At 35.0% G+C, this 21986-nt stretch overlaps 1 protein-coding gene across 3 annotated transcripts in view; it reads left to right on the top strand.

Moving 5' to 3' along the window:
* The window catches only part of KHDRBS2 (KH RNA binding domain containing, signal transduction associated 2), an 890357-nt gene that overhangs the window by 125190 nt on the left and 743181 nt on the right, over positions 1 to 21986 (top strand). For all 3 annotated transcript variants that reach the window (XR_011164972.1, XM_069070694.1, XM_069070693.1), the window contains one exon: positions 12214 to 12341. Coding sequence is in view for 2 of the 3 variants with exons in the window: in XM_069070694.1 (XP_068926795.1) it covers positions 12214 to 12341 (128 nt within the window). In the remaining variant the exon portion in view is untranslated. The remainder of the gene's footprint in view (positions 1 to 12213; positions 12342 to 21986) is intronic.

Here is a 21986-nt window from a genome sequence, read left to right as displayed (position 1 = left end):
AAAATAAAACACTGATTTCATTTCACATTTATATTCTACATCCTCAGCTGGTCTCTCAGTTCAGTAAGGTTATCCTTCTATTCCACCCTGATTGATTCCATAGCTTACTGCCTCAATTTCTTTTTCCCCTCCAACCTTCCTGTACCTCTTCTATATATCTTTTTAGCTGATGACCTTGCCTCTTTATTTAGAAAAAAAACAAATTAAACTTTGACATTTCCATTTTCAACCAATTGTGTTGATTAAAAACAAATTTTAACATCAGTTTCCACTTTCTCCTCCTTTGGTCCACTCTCATGACAATAAGATGGACCTTCTCCTTGCCAAGGCAAACTTTTCTACAAGTGTACTCAATCACATGACCTAGTGTCTTTTCCAGATCTTCAAGTAACCTCTTTTCCTTAAATCTTCAACCTACTTCTATCAATTGATCCCATCCCTACTGCCTTCATATATGTTTGAGTCTAGTAATTCTAAAAAAATAAATAAATAAATAAACACTTTCATTGTACCCTGCTATCCTCTCTATCTCTGATCCGATATCCCCATTCTCTTTCTCAGCCAGACTTTTTGGAAAAGTTTTCTTCACTCATTGCCTCCACTTCCTTCATTTCCTCTTCTCTTGATTGGTCCTCAGGTTGTAAGCTGCCTTCCAAAATAATCCCCACACAAATGAAACTGCTGTCTCTAAAATTACCAATGAGCTTTTAATCATGAAATCCTCAGTCCTAATCCTTCTTAATCCATCTGTTGAATTCGACACTAATGCCAACTTCCCTTATACACTTCATTTGTGTTTGACAGCTCTTTCTCAGTCTTTTTTTTTTCTGGTTCATCATCATCATCATACTTCATAACTGCGGATATTCTCCAAGATTCCATCTTCGATTCTCTTCTCATACTTTGTTTCTTTTACACTTCTCTTCCCATCTCTGAATATCTGCCTCTCTGTCTTTCTCTCTTTGTCTCTCTATCTGTAAATTCACCATATCTTATCAAATGAATGATCATTTTTATGCATATAACTCCCAGAGTGATGCTTTTCTCTCTTTTGAGGTTGAGTCCACAAATTGCCTATTGGTCATGTCAATATGGATGTCTTAGATAGAGCTTAAACTCAACATGTCCAAAACTGAACTCATAAATCTATCCCTGTAAATCCTTCCTTCTTCCAACTTACCCTGTTTTTACCAAAGGAACTACTATCCTTCTTGTCTCCCAAGCTCTTATCATTAGCATTATCCTGAACTCCTCATTCTTTCTCATCCTACATATCTAATCAGTTGTCAGATCTTGGTTTTTCTACCTTGACAAAATCTTCCTTATCTGACATCTGACCTCTTCTCTCTGCTCTCATCAACCACCTTAGTTCTGAACTTCATCAGCTCCCATATAGATTATTAAAACAGTCTCTCAATTGGTCATCCTCCCTCAAGTTTTCCCCTACTTTGATCCATTCTACATCGTGCTGTCAATGTAATTTTTCTGAAGGGGACATCTACCCCTGTGTCTTCCCTCCTCAACCAATTACATCACTTTCTATTGCCTTTAGGAGTGAAACAAACAAACAAACAAACAAAAGCCTTCTCTTTTAAAGTCTTGCATAACCTGCCCCCAGTTTGGATTTTTAGCCTCATTGAACTTTACTCCACATCCCACACTCTGTGATTCAACCAAGCTGGCTTTCTCTCCCTTCCTTACATACATTCCACCTCTCATCCCCATCCATGATTTCATACTTGCTATTCCTCATACCTGCCATGACCTCCCTCTTTATCTCTTTCTTCTTTCCTTCGAGACACAGCTAAAATACCATTTTCTGCCTGATGAATTTCTTAATCCCCCCACCAGCGCATACTTCTTTACCCACACACACAAAAAAACCTCACTACTTATATTTAATTTCTCTGTATATATTTTAATTTATTGCCTTTATCTTTATGTTATACATATAAGCATATATACATGTGTTGTTTTTCAATTCTCTCATGCTATTAACATGATTAGTGATTGTTTCATTCTCTGTACTTGTATCTCAGCACCTATAGCTGTTCTTGGCAAATTGGAGGTTGCTAATAAATACTTAATTGATAATTTTAACAATTCATTTCTGTAATTATCATTTTATAAATCTGTTGCTAGACAGGAAATGCCATGTAATATAAATCACACTGGCCCCAGAATTAGGAAGCCTGAATTTGAATCCTGGTTCTGACACTTAACTATCTGGGTAATAATGGTAATGCCAATTAACCTCTCCCAGTCTTAGTTTCTTTGCCTATAATGTAAATCCTTTCAATTACCTACCTCATGAATTTGTTCTGATGAAAGCACTCTGTCCATTTTACCATGTTATTTAACAGTTCTCTGCATAGGATTTGTCAACTCAGGGTCTATGTCTAAAGCTTATACCATTTACCACAAAATTATCAGATTGTCACTGGAAAGCACATTTCCCATTAGATGTCAGTGGACAAATTAATGGCCAGTTACATTCCCTTGTCACATCATGAGTAAAAGGCCTTCACATAAAACCTGCTGAATATGTCTCCAGAAATCACTATAGATAAACTTCCTAACACCTGCTGTCCTTTAGAATTTTATCCCAGCATTTCTAACTTGCAGAAATATTCCTGTAAATAACTTGAGAGCAAAGGTAAAGGTGACGTCCTTTGCTTCCATTTACAAATAAACATACTCAAGGGAACATTTTGAGTAAAATCCATGTCCTCTCCCTATTTTAGATGGAGATAGAAATAGAGTTCAGGATGAAAGTAGGATGTGCTATAATCAAACTGCCATTTCCTTTTTTTTTTTCTATTTTACCATTGAAACCAAAACATGAAAATTTATAGAATTTTAATGTATTATGTGGAGGAAGGGTAATTGAACCATGTGGGAAGTATTAATCAGGTCCCACCAGCAATAATGATGAAGGCATCAATTTCTCACTCTGAGTCTGACATAGGATGGGGAGCTCAGGTATTGTATGGCGTTCCTAAACTGTCATTTGCACTGTGTAGAACTTATTGTGATGGAAGGAACGGAGAGCACAGCAGCCATGTGAGACCTATTCATGGCAGAGCAATGTGTCTTTAGGGAATTTGTTTACATGCATGGCTTCCTTTGTATTTTCTCCATGCTTTCTAGAAATATATGCATCTCTGGGGAAATATACATCAAGTTACCAGGTTCCTAGGTTCTTAAACTGACGGTGACTCTGTAGCATCAATTTAGGGATAGTGGTGCCCTTAAAAACCATTTCTTGTCCAACTATTCCAGAGAATAATTTGGAACTATGCCAAAATGACTATAAAACTGTGCATACCCTTTGACCCAGCAATGCTATAACTATGTCTGTATGCCAAAGGGATCAAAGGAAGGGAGAAAGACCTATTTGTACAAAAATATTTATTGCAGCCCTTTTGTGGTGGCAAAATATTGGAAAATATGAGGATATACCAGGATTGTATCAGAAAACTTAGGAATATGAACTCATACCAAAAAAATGGCAAAACCAGGAATACATTATACACAATGATATTGTAAGGATGATCAACTGTGAGAGATTTAGCTATGCTGCTCAAGGCAATGATCCAAGACAATTCCAAAGGACTTGTGATGAAAACTGCTACCCACCTCCAGAGAGAGAATTGATGAATTCTGAATTCAGATTAAAACATACTTTTTAAAAAACTTTTTCATTTTTCTTGGGTGTTTTTGGTCTGTATTTCTTTTGCAATACAATGCATATGGAAATATATTTTGCATGACTTCATGCATATAATTGATACAAATTGCTTGCCTTCTCAAGGAGGAATGGGAGGATGGGAGAAATTTGGAACTCAACATTTTTAAAAGCAAATATAAAAATTATTGAATTATATATGCATTTCTAATACGGAAAAAGAAAGTAAAATTTCTTTTTTTCACCAAGAATTTGAGTAAATACAACCTCAAATTGGTAGGGAAAAAAGAAAGAGAAAAACAATTCTGAACATTTTCCTATTAAGAGGAAGGGGGAGGGGAGCAAGCCTTTGCTACACAGGTTGTAGAATACTTACTTTCAGTGGGCATAGGACCCTTATTGAAAAAGAAAAGGGAAAAAAATTATAAATTTATACACACCTACACATATTTAATATATGTGTATATATGTATGCATATACATATATATTTATGGAATGACTGAATTTTTTGGGGGGAGGGCAATTGGGGTTAAGTGACTTGCCCAAGGTCTCATGGCTAGTTTTTTGTGTTAAGTATCTGAGGCCGGATTTGAACTGAGGTCCTCCACACTCCAGGGCCAGTGCTCTATTCACTGCGCCACCTAGCTGCCCCAATGACTGAATATTTTTATAATTCAACCTAGAAATACATGCAAAGTTAACACATATTTTTTTTAGAATATACTATAATTATGAAATTATAGCTCACACTTAAAACATTTTTAAAGGCCAAAAGGTTAATAACATGATATATTGGTGTCATCTTTCCACTAAACTCAACACCAAAAATATAAATAAACCCTTAAGGAATATTCACATCAAACATGTATAGAAAAAAAGTAATTGACCATAATATGAAACAGAAAACCATTGTTAAAAAAAATTATCTAAAGTTCTTAAAAAACATTTTTATAGCCAATATCTATTTGAACCCATTACATCAATTTCATTTAATTATTTTCTAAGCAATCCATCAATATGGGAGAGAAAAGTTAATCTATACCTAAAACTGTGCATTAATATTAGTATATCTGTTTAATCAGAATTTAAACAACTTCAGACTCTGTAGTCAAAGATTCAATGTGGAGAGTTGCATTTTCCCTCTGGACTTGAGGTTGTTCTACTGTAAAATATGGAGGTTTGAGTAGTTGAACACTAAATTCCCTACCAGATCAAAACTTTTGATCTTATAGAATATCCTGTCCATCTTTTTTTTTTAATTTATCAGGTCTATGAGTAAATTTCTTTATTCAAAATCTAATTTAAATTCATATGAATTGTCAGTATTCTTTGATATAACTACTGACTTCTCCAGTAAATACTCTATTCTTGATACTACAGTCAGCTCAGAGAGAAAGAGTTTATCTTCTATTCTACAGAAGCTATTATAATATCTCATAAGTTTGAGTTGGTGGAGTGATGTTTCCAAGAGGCATTTAGCCCTCTTTTGCAGCACTGGAGTTTTAATTCAGGTATGCCAATGGTATATCAGTCAATTACCACGAGATATGTATAACAATCAGTAACTTGAATTTTTTGAAAGGAGACATGAAATAAGAATGTATAAGTCCTTCTGGAGGAGGTGGTAAGGTACTACCACCTAGAGGAAGCAAAGTACCACTATTTAGAGCAGCTTATGATGCAGTAGATAGAGTCATGAATTTGGAGTTGGGAAGATCTCAGTTCAAATCAAAGCTCAGATATTTAATAACTGTGTGACCCTACAAAAACCATTTCAAGCTCTATTTCAGCTGGGCTTGGGAGAGGATAAAATGCAGTAATATTTATAAAGTACTATACAAATGCTTATCAGCATAGCTATCACTATTATAATTATTATTATCTGCAATGTTTGTTTGAAAAATTGAAAATAATGTTGTACCAAGAGGAAGGGGAAGGAAAAAAAAATCAAACAGTAACAACAAATACCTGTTTAAAATAAGGCTTATCTAAGTATAAAATTGGGGTAAGGGGAGGTAGATTCAACCAGTTTGGCTACCTCAGAGTAATACTCAACACTCAGTTATATTCCATTTCCAATTAGTTGCCAAATTTTATAGGATCTATCTCAAAAATATAACTTGCATTCATCTTCTCTTCAACCAATGATCTTAATTTAGGAAAAAATTACTTCTCACATGCAGTATTGCATTTCAAGTTCCTAGCAACAGTCCTTCATCCAGATTATACACTCCCCTCTGTCCCCCCATGGCCATTCTCGACATAGTTACCAAAGTGATAGCCCTTAAAAAAAAAAAGATCTGAATATGTTGATGCCTCATTATCTACCTAGGAACTATAATCAGAAGCTTCTCCGTCAGCCAGTTAAAACTCTAAATAAATTGTTTAAAAGCCTATTTGTAGTAAACATTATGCCCATGCCCCAACTTCTGTGCATGAGTAGATACACGTGTGTGCGCATGTGCATGCACACACACACACACACATCTTTATTCATTGGCCTGTTTTGTTGACCCTCTGACAGGAATTTCAATTTCTCATCTCAATACGATGTCATGGACTATGCCCCATGTTTCGTACTATCTCCTTTGTTTTTTGTTTTTTTAATTTTATTTTATTCTTTTAGGATTATATGATTTACTTTTTAGTTTACAACTTTCATTTCCACAAGATTTTAAGTAATAAATTTTCTCCCCATTTTTCCCTACCCACCTGCCCAAAATGGCAATCAGACTAAATATCCCCTCCCCCAATCTGCTTTCTCCCATATCTTCCCCCATGCCCCCTCTGACTTTCCAGTAGGTCACGGTGAATCTCTAAGTCCCAGTGCTTGAATATTTTTCCCCAGTTGCATTTAAAATAATAATAATAATGATACTACTACTAATAATAATAATATACATGTTTTAAACATTTGTTTTTAAAACTTTGCATTCCAGATTCTTTCCCTTCCTCCCTCATCACCCATCCTCACTGCGAAGATGAGCAATTCAATATAGGTTGTACATATGTAGCTATGAAAAACATTTCCATAGTGGATATATTGTGAAAGACTGACTATACTTCCTTCCATCCTAACACAAATCCTACTTGTTCTGTTTTCTACTTTGATCCCGTCCCTTTTCAAAAGTGGATGCTTCCAGCTTCCCTTCCCCCAGCCTGCCCTCACTTCCATCATCCCCCCTCTCGTCCCCTTCCCCTCTACTGTCCTGTAGGGTGAGATACACTATTTAGTGTGTATGTCATTCCCTCCCTAAGCCAAATTCAGTGAGAATGAGGTTGCCTCATTCCCTTTGGCATTCCTGTTCTTCCCCTGCATTGTAACAGTTTTCCCTTGCCTCTTCCATATGCTATAATTTACCCAATTTTGTCTCTCTCCATCTCCTCTCATTATATTCCTCTCTCATCTCTTAATTTCACCTTTTGAGTATCATCCCTTCCTATTCAATTGGTCCTTTACCTCCTGTCTATGTGTACCTGTACACATGTATACACACACTTACATATCTATTCATATACCCATATACCCTCCTATATAGCCGTATGTGTGTGTATTCCCTTCAATTATTCTCATACTGAGAAAAATTTCATAAGTTACAATTATCATTTTTCCATGTAGGAATATAAGTAATTCAACTTTGAAAAGTTCCTTATCACTTCTTTCCCCTGTTTACCTTCTCATGCATTTCTTGCTTCTTGTATCTGAATGTGAATTTTTCAATTCAACTCTGGTTTTTTCATCAAGAATGCATGAAAGTCCTCTATTCCACTGAATTACCATATTTTCCCCTGAAACATGACACTCAATTTTGCTGGGTAGGTGATTTTTGGTTTTAATCCCAGCTCCTTTGAACTCCAGAATATCATATTCCAAGCCCTTTGATCCCTCAGTGTAGAAGCTGCCAGGTCCTGTATTTTCCTGATTATGTTTCCACAATATTCAAATTGTTTCTTCATGGCTACTTGTAATATATTCTCCTTGATATGGGAACTCTGGAACCTGGCTATAATATTCCTAGGAGTTTACTTTTTGGGACCTTTTTCAGGTGATTGGTGGATTCTTTCAACCTCTATTTTGGCCTCTGGTTCTAAAACATCAGGGCAGTTTTCCTAGAGAATTTCTTGAAGGGTGATTTCTAGGTTATTTTTTTGATCATGTCTTTCAGGTAGTCCAATAATTTTAAAATTATCTCTCCTGGATCTATTTTCCAGGTCAGTGGTTTTTCCAGTGACATATTTCACATTGCCTTCTATTTTTTTATTTGTTTAGATCTGTTTGATAGTATCTTGATTCCTCATAAAGTCACTAGCTTCCATTTGCTCCAATCTTAATTCTGAAGGAATAATTCTCTTCAGTGAGCTTTTGCGATTCTTTTTCTTTCTGTCAAATTAGGCTTTTTAAGGCATTCTTCTCCTTTTTGAGCCTCTTTTGGCCTTTTTGAGACTCTTTTACCATCTGAGTTAGTCTATTTTTTTAGGGTGTTATTTACTTCAGTCAAATTGTTCAATCTCATTTCATAATTTTCTTGCATCATTCTCATTTCTCTTCCCAATTTTTCCTCCATTTCTCTTATTTGATTTTCAAAATCCGTCTTAAGCTCCTCAATGGTCTCCAACCAGTTCATATTTTTCTTGGAAGGTTTTGGTGCAGGAGTTCTGATTTTGCTGTCTTCCTTCTGTTCCATGCTTTGATCCTTTTTGTCCCCAAACCAGGAGTCTAATGTCAGATTGCTCTGTTTGCTTTGCTTCCTTTTCTTGCTCATGTTGCCACTTATTAAATTGACTTTTTAGCCTTTTGCCACAGTAGAACTCTGCTACCAGAAAGGGGAGCTTTATCGTAAATGCTGGAGTTTCCTCAGCTGCCAGAGATATTAGTTGGGTGCCCTCTCTGAAACTTCCACATGCTCTGGTAGACTGTTCATACACCCTAGGACCTCCACACTAGACTTCAATCCAGATCCAAGCAGGTTAAAGCAAGTGCTATTACCCCTCAGACTGGTCACTTGGCTCCCCTACAATCTGCAGACCAGGTGCTCTGAAGCAGCCATGTGGTGGCAGCTGCAGGGCCATGGAGCCTCAGCTGCTTCTCACCCCAGGGGCAAAGGCCAGACTGCACTCCTAAATTCCCTGTTCCCTCAAAGTCTACATTGACCTCTCACTTTGTCTTTGGCATCTATGTGTTCATAATTCTGGAAACTGCCACAGATCCTGGTGATCTGAAGTCCCTCCAGCTGGCAGCTGCTCAGGCCCACCCTGGGGCTAAAACCTCTGGCTCTTGCGGGGCTGGGTTCAGTTCCCAACACACTGAGTTGGCTGCTTCCTGCCGACCTGCTAGGCTGTCTTCAGCAGGAGGTTATCTTCTCTGTGTCATTTTGTGGGTTCTGTAGCTCCAAAGTTTGTCTACATTCATTTTTTACATGAATTGGAAGAGGTGGAAGCTGGAGCTCCACGAAAGTCCTGTTTTTACTCAGCCATTTGGACTCTGCCCCCTACTATATTCTTTCTTACTATTATCTCTTGTAACTTCTAACTTCCATCATACCTTATTTCAAATTGTTGTTGTGTTCAGTCATTGTTATGTCCTGATTTTCCTGATCCCATGGACCATACTGTTCATGGGATTTTCTTGGAAAAGATGCTGGAATTGTTTGACCTTTCTTTCTCCAGTGGATTAAGCTAAACTGAGGTTAAGTTCCTTGGCCAGTCACATAGCTAAGAAGTGTCTGAGGCTGAATTTGAACTCAGGCCTTCCTGACTCCTGATCGTAGTTTTTTATCCATAGAACAACTTGACTGGCTTCTTATGTCAAGTACCACCTCCTAGAAAATGCTTTTTTCCTCCTTCCAGGTAGTATTGTTTTCCTTTCCCAGATATTTTGTATTTATTTCATATATTTTAAGTTTACTTATGCTTCTATATGCCCCTCACTCCTAACACAGATAGAAACTAATAGAAAATCTGTTCTGTTTTATTTTTTGCCTATCACAACACCTGGTATAACAGTTAACACATAGTAAGAATCTGATAAATATTTGTTGAATTTAATTTAATTGAATGAGATTAAACTAGATGACCTGTACGGTCCCTTCCATTTCTAAAATGATGTTTCAATGGAGCATTATTACTGTCCTGCAATAATTATAGTATGTAAAGTAATATTCCTCTACAGAATGCAATATTATTAGGTGTTTCAAATTAATACTCTTATTAATGTATTTCTCTTGTCTTCATATTTATAAATAGTGTATAATCTAAATCAAAACATTTTTATAGAGTTTCTTAGTGAGAAAGAAAAACTATTAATGAGGAAGAATAGTTATATCCCTAATAACAGTTGCCACTGACCTACTTCATACCCTTTAAAGTCCTTTGATTTAATCTGTTATGCTTAGGAGAATAGTTGTATCTGCTTGGGAATTTTCAGCATCTTAAGAATTTATTCATCTTTTTCTTTTTCAAAATTTTATTTTAGACTTAATGCCAGAACACAAATACAGAATACTGAAACCTATTCTATTCCTGATCTTTGTTTTATGTATATGCATATCTCTTGTTTCCTATCCCTCCAGCCTTCTCTATTTTCCTTTTACACATTACCTTACCTTCCTATGACTTGCCTAACCCCCTCCAAAAATCCCTCCCCTATACTCCCATTTCCATAAATCTAAACACGTTTCTGTGCCCCTATTTATCTACTCTTTCATCCTCCCCTCTAAAGATCCCTCCATTGTCCTCTCCCCCCTCCCTATGTCCCTACGATTTTATTTCTTCTGAAATTGGAAGACTTCTATATTCTTTAAAATATATATGTATTGTTCCTTCTTACCCCCATTCCTGATGACAGTAGGTTACCAGAAATCTCCTCCCCTATCTAATTTCTATGTATCAATTCTTCCTCTTGCACCTCAATTGTATATAATAATTACTCTTCTTAGCTGTTTCTAAATGGTTTTTGTTTCTAAATTCATATCATGCCTAGGTTTTCCCCAATCTTTCTTATGAACTACTCAGTTATTAATATGAATCTTAGACATAAATTTTACATTTTACATATATAAAAAGTAAACAAGATGTTATTCTTTAGGGGTTAGTTCACTTCAATTTCCTCCTCTGAAGATGAACCTGGTCATCTGTATTATTATAATGGGTTTCTATAGTTGAATTCTTATAGTTGAATCCTTTTTTTTGTTGGTTTTTGGAGGGCAATTAGGGTTAAGTGACTTGCCCAAGGTCACATGGCTATTTTTTTGTGTTAAGAGTCTGAGGTTGGATTTGAACTCAGGTCCTCCTGACTCCAGGGCTGGTGCTCTATTCACTGCACCACCTATCCACCCCACAGTTGAATTCTTTCTCCTTTGCCTATGCATTTTTTGTGGTAATAGCTTAATTATTTGTAATCACCTCTAGCCCTGGGGTATGGGAAATGATGCCTCTTGCCCCAGATCTTCAGTTCTTCCCTCTAGCCTGGAGCCAAAGCCAAACCTCCATCCTCCTTGAAGTGCCCACAGCCAGGGGCTTTCTGCCCCACTGCTTCTGCACTCACTGCATGTGTACTGGTTTGTTTTTACCCCTGCAGCTCTTTGCAGCACAGCTGAGTCTAGCCTTCCTGGTCAGCAGAGGTTCCTTTGATCTTCCAGGGCACAGGCACCCAACTCCCCTCACTATCCCAGGGGTAAAAATTTTGGTGGCTGGGAGCCAGGAAGCCTCTCAAACCAATTAACCCCAAGACTTCCTTCTTATTCTTTACCACTAGCTGTTAAAATGTAAACTAGCCTGGAGGTATTTACTCTTCATAAGGGGAAAACAAACAAAAAAGCTAGTCCTGGGATTTTTCTTCTGATCTTCTCAAATTGTCTGAGGATGACCCTAGTTGTTATACATCTGTTGTAATTTACCTACACCCACACTCTGTTCACCCTAAGGTGTTATTTTAATTTATTCATGGGAGATTTTGAGAGCTTGGAATTTTCTTACCTATTCTACCATCTTCCCAGAATCCTGAAGAATTACTCTTTTTTTTTTTTGTAATTTGCTGAAGTTTAATTGAACTTAGTTTTTTGACCAAAAAAATACTCTGCCAGGTATTCTGTTATGACTTCCTATTCCTAAGAGACTGAGGTCCTTTTAGAAATAGTGTAAGACTGAGTCACCCTCCATTGAAATTGTTCAGTACCATTGTAGGAAACATAACACAACAATCTCTCTTTAAATATGTTACATTTTTGGGGGTGACTAGGTGGAGCAGTGAATAGAGCACAGGCCCTGGAGTCAGGAGGACCTGAGTTCACATCTGGCCTCAGACACTTGACACACTTACTAGCCATGTGACTTAGGGCAAGTCACTTAATCCCAATTGTCCTGCAAATATATATAATTACATTTTTCCCTAGCCTTCATCCCAGGTGAGCATATTAGGCCCTCAATTAATGTTTATTAAAATTGAATCAGGGAAGATGAATATAACCAAAATAGGTATTTTAATAATACTAATCCTTCCATTTTTTTCTCTTTGTTCCATTTTCAGAAATTGAAAAGTTTCAGGGTTCTGATGGGAAAAAAGAAGATGAAGAAAAGAAATATCTTGATGTTATCAGCAACAAAAACATAAAATTGTCAGAGCGAGTACTGATTCCTGTAAAACAGTATCCAAAGGTAATCTAACTAAATTTTACCCCAATAGCTTGAACAATCAATGATTTGGTGATAAGATGGCAATTACTTTTTTTTTATATTTTAGAAGAGAAATATTAATGCATCCATTGTATATGTATGAAAGTATATTCTTACACAAAGAGGACTGAAAAAAAAACTTAAGGAAAGTGGTAATGCTGATCTTGTGGGAAGTAGAAAGCAGCCAAATTTTCACTTGGGCACTAAGAAAATTATGCTATATGATAGTGGAAAACATAGTTAGATACTTACTGACAATTGCTGAAAATATGATTTTTGGCAATTTATACAAAATTTCAAGCTATTTCTCCTTAGACTGCCTTAAAATGAATACTCATATTTTAAGCAATGTGCATTTAAAGTGATTAAATTTATATTAGACAATGAATTAGGAATAGCTATGCCTAGTGCAAGTATCAACACAATTATGGTAAGGACATGTAAAACAGCAGGCCGTTTTTGAAAGCAGGTTTAATTTTCCATCAACGGTTCCAATAACATTGTCTGGGTAGACAAACTTGTCCATTTATTTCCTAGTATATTTTTTGTTTGGTTAGGCACTATATTATCACACAATATTTGATTCACCATTAGCCTTGATTATACTTTTCCCATCTCATTGCATGCTTTTAACAGTAGTAGCAATATATTGCAGTGGAAGGGGAAAAAGAAACAACCTAGGAAATGAAGAAAAAAAAAGCTGTAATAGATGGTGATCCGGTGATCCAAGCCAATATTTTCTTTCATACTAATGAATATAAAATTAAGAATTTGCAATCACACACCATATACATGCTATGTGTACTTGTGTACTGCAATATGTTTTTTTCTACACATATAAGTACAGGTACATATATGTATATTTATAGACATGCTTGACATATAAATGTTAGTTATTGATATAATTTATATGTGTAAATATTATTAATTGATATATTGTGACTATATAATCTTAATATATATCCATGATATAAAATCTCCTATTTTGATGAAATAAAAGACTAAATTATTTATACTATTTGTTATTGGGTAGGATTTTGCAATATATTAAAGTAGATAATATATCCCAGGCAGAAAGAAAAGATTTGGATCATTTAGAATTTGAATGATGAAATGTTATTGTTTTGCTAATCCAAATGTCTAACTTTTGTAAAATGATTTAAGATATTTTTAAAATTTTATTATATTATATCCATAAGACATTATTTGAACTTCAGAAAAACTTTGTAATTACCACGACATAAACAATAGAGTGCTTCCAATACAAAAATACCTTTCTTAGGTTAGAAAAATAAATGTTACTGAGATGAAATTAGAATCATATGGTTACATATAATATACATAAAATTTAATTTCCTTGTAAATTTAGTGTGATCCCCTCCACTACCTTAAGCTTATAATATCTTAGAGAACCCACTGTTGCATTAGAGACATTAATTAATAAGAATGTACAATTTGTTTATAGAATTTAGCATGCTTACCATAATGCAGTGTTAAAATCAGAGTTCTTGAGTTAATTTATGTATTCAAATCATTATATTTATGTGATTTCTCAGAACACCTTGACATAGTGCACTGACAGAGTGACTAAGCTACAAAATAAAAATTAGATCTATTATCTCTGTACAAATTAGCTTATCAATGTAGGAAAGGTTTCTAAAGTCTTGATTATTCTTCAAGTTACAATATGAGTGGTTTTATATTGAGTGCAGATAAAAGTCTGTAGTTGATTCCTCAAAATTGTGCATTGAAACAGGGCTTAATAATGTCTCTATAAAACCAAGGTGGAAATATGTTTTCTTGCATTCACTTTACAAATGGAAAGAAAGACAATCAAAGTGTATAGCAGCACTTTAGTAGTTTCATCAAGCTCGCTAATTTTTTTTTACCACTAGAAAAGTCTTATTATTCTTAGCATCATCATTTTATTGAATGTTATGTGTGGAATTCACCTTAGTGATCATTTAGTCTGCTCCACTCATGTTATACAGGATAATTCTGTGGCCTATAGTAGTGAAATAGCTTTCTAAAAGTAATATCTTTTGTTATTTTTTTATACTCTGTCCTGACACGTTCAATTACTTTTATTGATTATTCTTGTTGAGTTTAGATTTTTCATTTTTTCAGAAAAAAAAATGCTTCTAATTCCTAAACCTCAAGCTTTTGATTGGATTGATCATGTTAAAACACTTGGGTAATATGCAGTTCTTACATTTCTTTATAACTTATAAGGTGCAGGAATATGAAAGGACTAGTTCATAATAATCTGTCAGCCTTGAATTGTTCAAGTGGCCCCATACCTGAAAAGATATAACACTCTTGTATTTGAAAAATAGACTGTATACCTCCTTTTTTCTTTATTAAAAAGCATGTTCTATTTATAGCATTATCCCTTTAAATTTGGAAGCTTTATGGAGAAAAGCAGGCCATGGTGAACATTTTCCCTCTCTTTATATTTTTATGAAATTATTCTTAGTACAGACATTGTACTCAATCACAGGCCCACTGCTTGCAGAAAATAATTTAACAAAATTATTGTTTTTTTCTTGCCAAGTTGGTTATTTGTGTTCATCTACTATAAAGATTACATTGAGTTAAAATCACCTGATGCCTACCTCTAAATTGGAAGTTGACAACGTGTATATATTATAAGTATGTATGTATATATTATATGTATAAAATATAGACCTAGATGTAGAGATATTAGTTTAATTATAGATCGAAATGGATCACCCTACACGGTGCAGTATAGAGATGATTCATTAAACATTCCATGACAACTTACAGAAGAATGATTTTCACCTTTTACTATTCTTCAGAGAAACAAACCAGAGAAGGTCTATCACCTTCTCATCTTCTACTCTTTATAAAGACCTCTTCTTGATTCCTGCCTTTTATTTTGATGACTCTTTCCACTTTGAACTGATCAAGTAGAGAAAGATGGATTATAACCTCTAGAGAGAGGCTGTCAAGGTCCAGTAAGTTTATTTGAAAAGGTTCCAGGTTATAGCTTCTTCAGATGAATACTCTAATTAGATAAGGTAAAAATATGCATGGAAATTTGAGCATGTTGCAATAGATAAGGGTTGACACTAAATCCCTTTAGGCATATACTTATATGACATGATGTACAACATGGGATAAATGCATTTGAGGATTAGTGTCTTTTTTAAATGTGTACTATTATTTTTTCTCTCATGTGCACAGAGCCTTCCATGATGTCTCCACCATTAGAATATGATATTCTTGAAGGCATAGATGGTTTTTGCCTTTCTTTTCATCTCCAGCCCTTGGCAGAGTGTCTGGCCCATAGTAGGAACTTAATAAATGCTTTACCTGAATCAATAAACTTCTATTAAGAAGTTATTGTGTTTCAGGTGTTGTACTAAATTATCAAAATAATCTCTGCCCTCAAGCAGCTTATATTCTAATGTAGATGAGAGAGAGATAGAGAGATTTCTTCAACAGACACTGAAAATGGACAAATTGGGCCCAAGGTTAAATAGGAGGAGAGCAGACTGAATTTCTTTTGTGACATGTCAAAGTTGTTTTTAATAATCTCATTTTCCTGAAACAAAGATTAATCATTATAATTACTATCAATAATAAAAATAGTTTTCCTGCCTTAGAGTAATGGAAAATTGCTTAAATAATTAAAAGCTAATATCACTCAGAGGGAAGTAAGAAGATGTACATGGTGGTTAGGAGCAGGTTGCAACAGATAACAAATAAGAAGCTATGAAGAAGAATTGAAGCAAAAGGTACCATTAAAGGAAAGTCATTAAAGAAACTAGAAGATGGCATAGTGAGAGAGACAGACAGGCAGATAAGGGAGTCAGGGAGGTAGGAAAAGAGACAGAGACTATAACATAGAGTCATAGAGACACAGAGACATATTATTATATTAATCATGTTATAAAGAAATATTATAACCAATGGAAAGAACCACAAGAAAGAAGAAACAAAAGAAAAAAAAGAGAGCAAATAGTATACTTTGATCTTCATTCAGACTCCATATTTCTTTTTCTGGATGCGGACAGCATTTTCCACCATCAGTCTCTTGGAGTTGTTTTAGATCTTTGCATTGCTTAGAAGACACAAGTATGTGAATGTTAGTCATCACACAATGTGGCTGTTAACTGTGTCCAATGTTCCCCTGGTTCTGCTCACTTCGCTCAGCATCATTTCATAAAAATCTTTCAAAGTTTTTCTGAGGTCTGCCTGCTTATCCTTTCTTATATTCCAATAGTGTTCCATTACATTCATATACCACAACTTTTTCAGTCATTCCCCAATTGATGGGCATCCCCTCAATTTCCAGTTCTTGGCCACCACAAAAAGAACTGCTATAAATATAAACATGTATGTGGGTTCTTTTCTCATTTTTATGATCTCTTTGGGCTCCAGTCCTAGAACTGGTATTGCTAAGTCAAAGGTTATGCACAGTTTTATAGCTCTTTGGACATAGTTCCAAATTGTTCTCCAGAATGGTTGGATCTGTTCACAACTCCACAAACAATGCATTAGTGTTCCAATTTTCCCACATCTTCTCCAACATTTATCATTTTCCTGTTTTGTCATATTAGTCAATCTGATAGGTATGATGTGAACACCATTTATTTCTTTAGGCTAATTTGTCTTACTATGCACCTTTTGCCTCATTCTAAAGTGAAAGGTGAAGTTTTGGACTTGGAAAAATGAAAGAAGATTCCCATCCATCCTAAGTATTCCTTTCTGAATTGCGAATAAGAGTATAGGTCACTATATTAATTACTAGTAATGTCATAGGTAACAACATTTTTCAGAGATCTGAGTCTATAATCTTGTAAAATCCAACCTTGAAGGAAACTTCTCCTCTTGAGAATTTTCTAGTTTCCGCCCCCCTAGTCTTCATTATTTTAAATTCTGAATAACCTCTATTAAGCACAAGGAGAAACATAATTATTTACCTCCATGATGTGAGATTGACATTTTAAAAAATTTAGCCATGTGACTTTCTATTTCACCACATTAAAAAAAGCATATTTCCCTTTAATTATGTTTTAACAGATTTTTTTGAAAACTCCTATGCAGCATTATTAAATTCCACCAGTGAATATTTTCCCTAATTCATTTATTACTTCTCTGAATTGATTTAAAGGAATGGTCTACATAGATCCATTGCTTGAATTTGGTTACCATTTATTATGTTTAACAATTTGTCTTATTCTTGCTTTTGTTTTAGCCTCAAAAATCCTATAAATTTCATATACATGGATTTAAACACCTATATACCATCAACATCATTTTATTTTACAGCTCTGGAAACTCAATTTGTCTCATTTGCTTTTGTCTGCAGAAAATGTGAATGGAGAAAAAAATATTCTCTACTGTGTGTGCTTGAGTATACATAATCTCAAAAGTTATTGTTTTGGAGTGGAATACCTTTCAGGTATTCAGAATAACTTGAATATTTTAAAAATGTTCATAGCTTCAGGAGGTTATTTGCATGCTGATCTGTCAAATAATAAGTGAAAATTGATATGGTGCTTTAATTCAGGAAGTGCTTTAACTATAACATGTTTCACATACCTATAATATGACATTTGCCATTATTTTCTAGGATATACTTTTTCAAGACCTCCAGAAGGTTATTTTTTTCTTCCTTTTAAGCACTTTTGACTACAATTTTGGTAAATGCATGTGTATTTAATTGAACATATGTATTAATTAAGATGGAGTATTGCATATCAGGTAGAATACTAGACTTGGAGTTAGAAAGATCCATGCTTTAATATCACCTACTGTTCTTAGTACCTGTGTGACCCTAGGCAACTCATTGAACTCAAGCCTGGACTTCCTCTAATGCAGAATGAGGTTTTGGGTTATGGTGAACGTCAAATGATATAATTTTCCTAAAATTAAATATTCATGCTAACTACATTACTCCATTATATACATGCTAACTAACAACATTAATATTATCAATACATATTTATGATGTGGTGAGACATTATATTAGGCTATAACAGTATCAAAAATAATAATTGCTCCATACTCTCAAGCAATTTACATTCTAATAAAGATGAGAAGCAACATATGAAAATATATGTGATATAGATTAAATATTAAAGATGCATAAGAGAATTACAAGCAAATTGTCATAAGAGTTGTGAAAAAAAGGATATTTTTGTCTTGGGATAAAAGTAAAGGCTTATTGCAGAAAGTAAGTTTTGAAGGATAGGCAGGATTTTTTAAATTGTTTTTTAAATAACTTCATTTTTCTTTTATTTTAAGGTCTGAATTATCTTGTTCTAATTCCCCCTACCCAATGACAAAGAAAATAAAACATATTACAAATATATGCAGTCATATGAAACAAATTCTGACATTAGATTTGCCCAAAGAGTGAAAAAAAAAAGAAAATAGATGTGTTAACATGAACTCTGAGTTTATCATCTCTCTATCTGGAGATAGCTAGCATGTGTCATTATCAGTCCTTTGGAACTGTGGTTGGTCCTTGCATTGATCAGAATTACTATGAATTTCAAACATGCTTATCTTTAAAATTAAAATAAAATTGTCATACTTAATAAATTGTTTTCTTGCTTCTGCTCATTTTAATTTGTAGTTAATATGTCTTTCTAGGATTTTCTGAAATCAAGTCTATCATGTCATATAAGATAATTGTATTCCATTACATTCCTATACCGTAATTTGTTCAGCTGTTTCCCAGTTGAAGGGCATGCATCCAATTTCCAAATATTTTCACCACACACAAAAAAGAGCTATAAATATTATTATACATATGGAACATTTTTCTTTCCCTTAGGGCTCTTTTTGCTACAAATTCACTGGGTCAAAGGGTTTGCACAGTTTAATAGCTTTAGGGACACAGTTTCAAATTGTTTTCCAGAATGGTTGGGAATAGTTTACTATTCTACCAATAGTGTATTAGTGTACTTATTTTCCTACATACCCTCTCTCATTATTATTTTCCTTTTTTTTTAAATCTTAGCCAACCTGTGGGGTATTATATGTTACCTCATAGTTGTTTTAATTTTCACTTCTTTAGTTATTACGGTTTTAGAGAATTTTTACATATGGCTGTTAATACCTTGAATTTCTTCCTCTGAAAAACACCTATTTTTTCATCCCTTAACAATTAGATTATTAGTTATTGTTACATAATGATGAATTCCTTATATATCTTAGAAATGAGACCTTTATCTGAGCAACTTACTGTAAAGTTGCTCCCTCCTTTCTCCAATTTAACCCTTCTCTTTTAAGTGTTGCTGTTAATTTTGTTTGTGCAAAACTTTTTTAATTTTATATGATCAGAATTATCAGTTTCACCTCATATGAACATCTTTATTTTTTTTGGTCTTCCCTTATCGGATTAGCATTTTCTTCCATGATCCACTAATTCCTTATGATGCAACCTTTTATTACTAAATTATATTCCCATGATTCTGGGTACTCTTGGACCCACTTCCTTTTATTTATTTATTTTTTTATCTATTCCCCTCACACTATTGTCCATTTGTTCCTCTATGTGAATTTTTTTTAATACCAGGACAACATTGATTTGGAAGCAAATCGTACTAAACATTTAAAGAATAATTAACTTCAATCCTGTTTGAGAAAATAAGTAAACAAAACAAAAGCCTTACAAAATTTCTTCTATAAGTAACACCAATATGCTTTTAATACTTAAACTGTGGAGAATCAAACCAGAGGAAGAAAAGACCATTTGGCACTAACGGGTCACCAGTATGGGCAGAGAAATGGTGGTGATTTGCTTGTCAGCTTGTTTAAAACAAATATCTAAGCTTTCTGGAAGCAATGGGGTATAGTAGAAAGAGTGCTGGATTAGGAATCAGAGGACCTAGCTCCAACTCCTTGCTCTATTACTCCCTGAGTGACTCCTGAGGCTACTCTGGGACTCAGTGTCGTTATTTGTAAAATAGCATAGGTGAACTAAATGACAAGTTGCACCATCTTTCTGGGACCTCTGAGATAGCTTCCATTGCTAAAGCAGTGATTCTATGATAATTAAATTAAACAGGAACAAAATACAATGTTGTGGTTCCTATTGTTTTTATAAAATTACCACTAATTTTTAAACATTACCACTTCTATTTTTTTTTCTAATTTTCATAATGACTAGAATCTTGCTTTCCTGTAGCATGGCTTTTTTTGAGTGAATGAGAATGAAGGAAACAAAGCAGAGCCAGATGTATCTTTACCTATCCAGATTTAGATGCACATCAGTACGTGCACTGACTACATTGCCTCTTTCCTCCAGTGAAAGACTGCTATATATCACAGTAGGTGATTTTCTTGACATTAGAGTGGAAAAAACAAACAAACAAAAAAAACAAACATGCTTTCTGAGAGAGATGAGGTAACTAAATAATTATAGTCTGTGAAGCTGTGATAGTAATGGAATATAAAGATTCCCCTGTATTGGCTTGGTTTTCAAATTGATTGTGTTAAAACCCAGAGCTTGTTAATCCCACCTGTGGGATGGACTTGTTGATGTGAAAAGAAAGTCCTGAACTGGGAGGAGCTGGTGATGTAGATTTGGAGACACAAGAGAGAGGCAGAAGAACTTTTTGGAAGCAGCACCTCATGGAGGCAGAGACTTAGAGAATTGCTGGGGGCCACTTTGAATTGCCCTGGACTTTTGAGACCTGCCCCCTGAGCTGCCAAGGACTGAGGAGACATGGCTGCTTTGCTGGTACTTTTTCTGTCTGTTTTGATGTTGTTTTGCCAGATTTGTCCACTGGTGAAGGACAGTGCTGTTGTTGCAGGGGTCTGGGAACCTTTCTGTTGGTTCAGAGCTACTGAGACTGTCCTGCAGACAGAGAGTGAATACTGTCCACTGGTGAAGGACAGTGCTGTTGTTGCAGGGGTCTGGAGACTGTCCTGCAGAAAGAGTGAATACTGTCCACTGGTGAAGGACAGTGCTGTTGTTGCAGGGGTCTGGGAACCTTTCTGTTGGTTCAGAAGCCCTGAAGAAGGATTTTCTTGTTGTATGTTTGCAGAAATCCTGGGAGAGGGTTTTGCTGATGTTTTCAGGGGTTCTAGGACTGTTCTGCAGACAAGAGGATGAATTAATGAAGGGACTGGCAATGTATCTTGTGGCCTTGCTAAGCCTTGTCTCCCCAGGAACTAAGATTGCTGAGAACTTGCCTCGTGTCAAGGTGAAGAAAAGCCCTCCATTTGGGTATTAAGTGCTGTGCTTAAACTTGCTGTAACTCTGGGGTAGATTCAATTGTGATCCAGGGGTGGGGAACTTTTGACCTTTTTGTGCTCTGTGATTGAACAAATGAAGGTACTTTACTTATGTTTGGAAACTAATCTCCATTTGAGAAGAGGGGCTTTGTGGTGGACTAAATGAAGGTACAGCCTAGGGGTGGAGTAGTATTTAGAACTGGGACTTTGTAATTGATTGAATGATTGGAAGGTTCTGGGGTGGGGTAGTACTTGGAGATTATTTAATCAAACTTAGTAAATGCTGTATTTTGAATGATGTCATGTTTTGATCTTCTCTGTTCTTGGTTTGTCACTGAATAAAATGGAGAGCACCTATGCTGGTATTTTGAACCTTGGGAAGTTGCCTTTCTTTGGCATTACATTACA

Source organism: Petaurus breviceps, unplaced genomic scaffold (assembly GCF_028583685.1).
Source record: "Petaurus breviceps papuanus isolate PSGF00001 unplaced genomic scaffold, PetGlider_PUasm1.0 90822, whole genome shotgun sequence".
Taxonomy (NCBI): domain Eukaryota; kingdom Metazoa; phylum Chordata; class Mammalia; order Diprotodontia; family Petauridae; genus Petaurus; species Petaurus breviceps.
The sequence above is the reverse complement of the archived record's forward strand: the minus strand, read 5'-3'. Positions and strand labels throughout refer to the sequence as shown.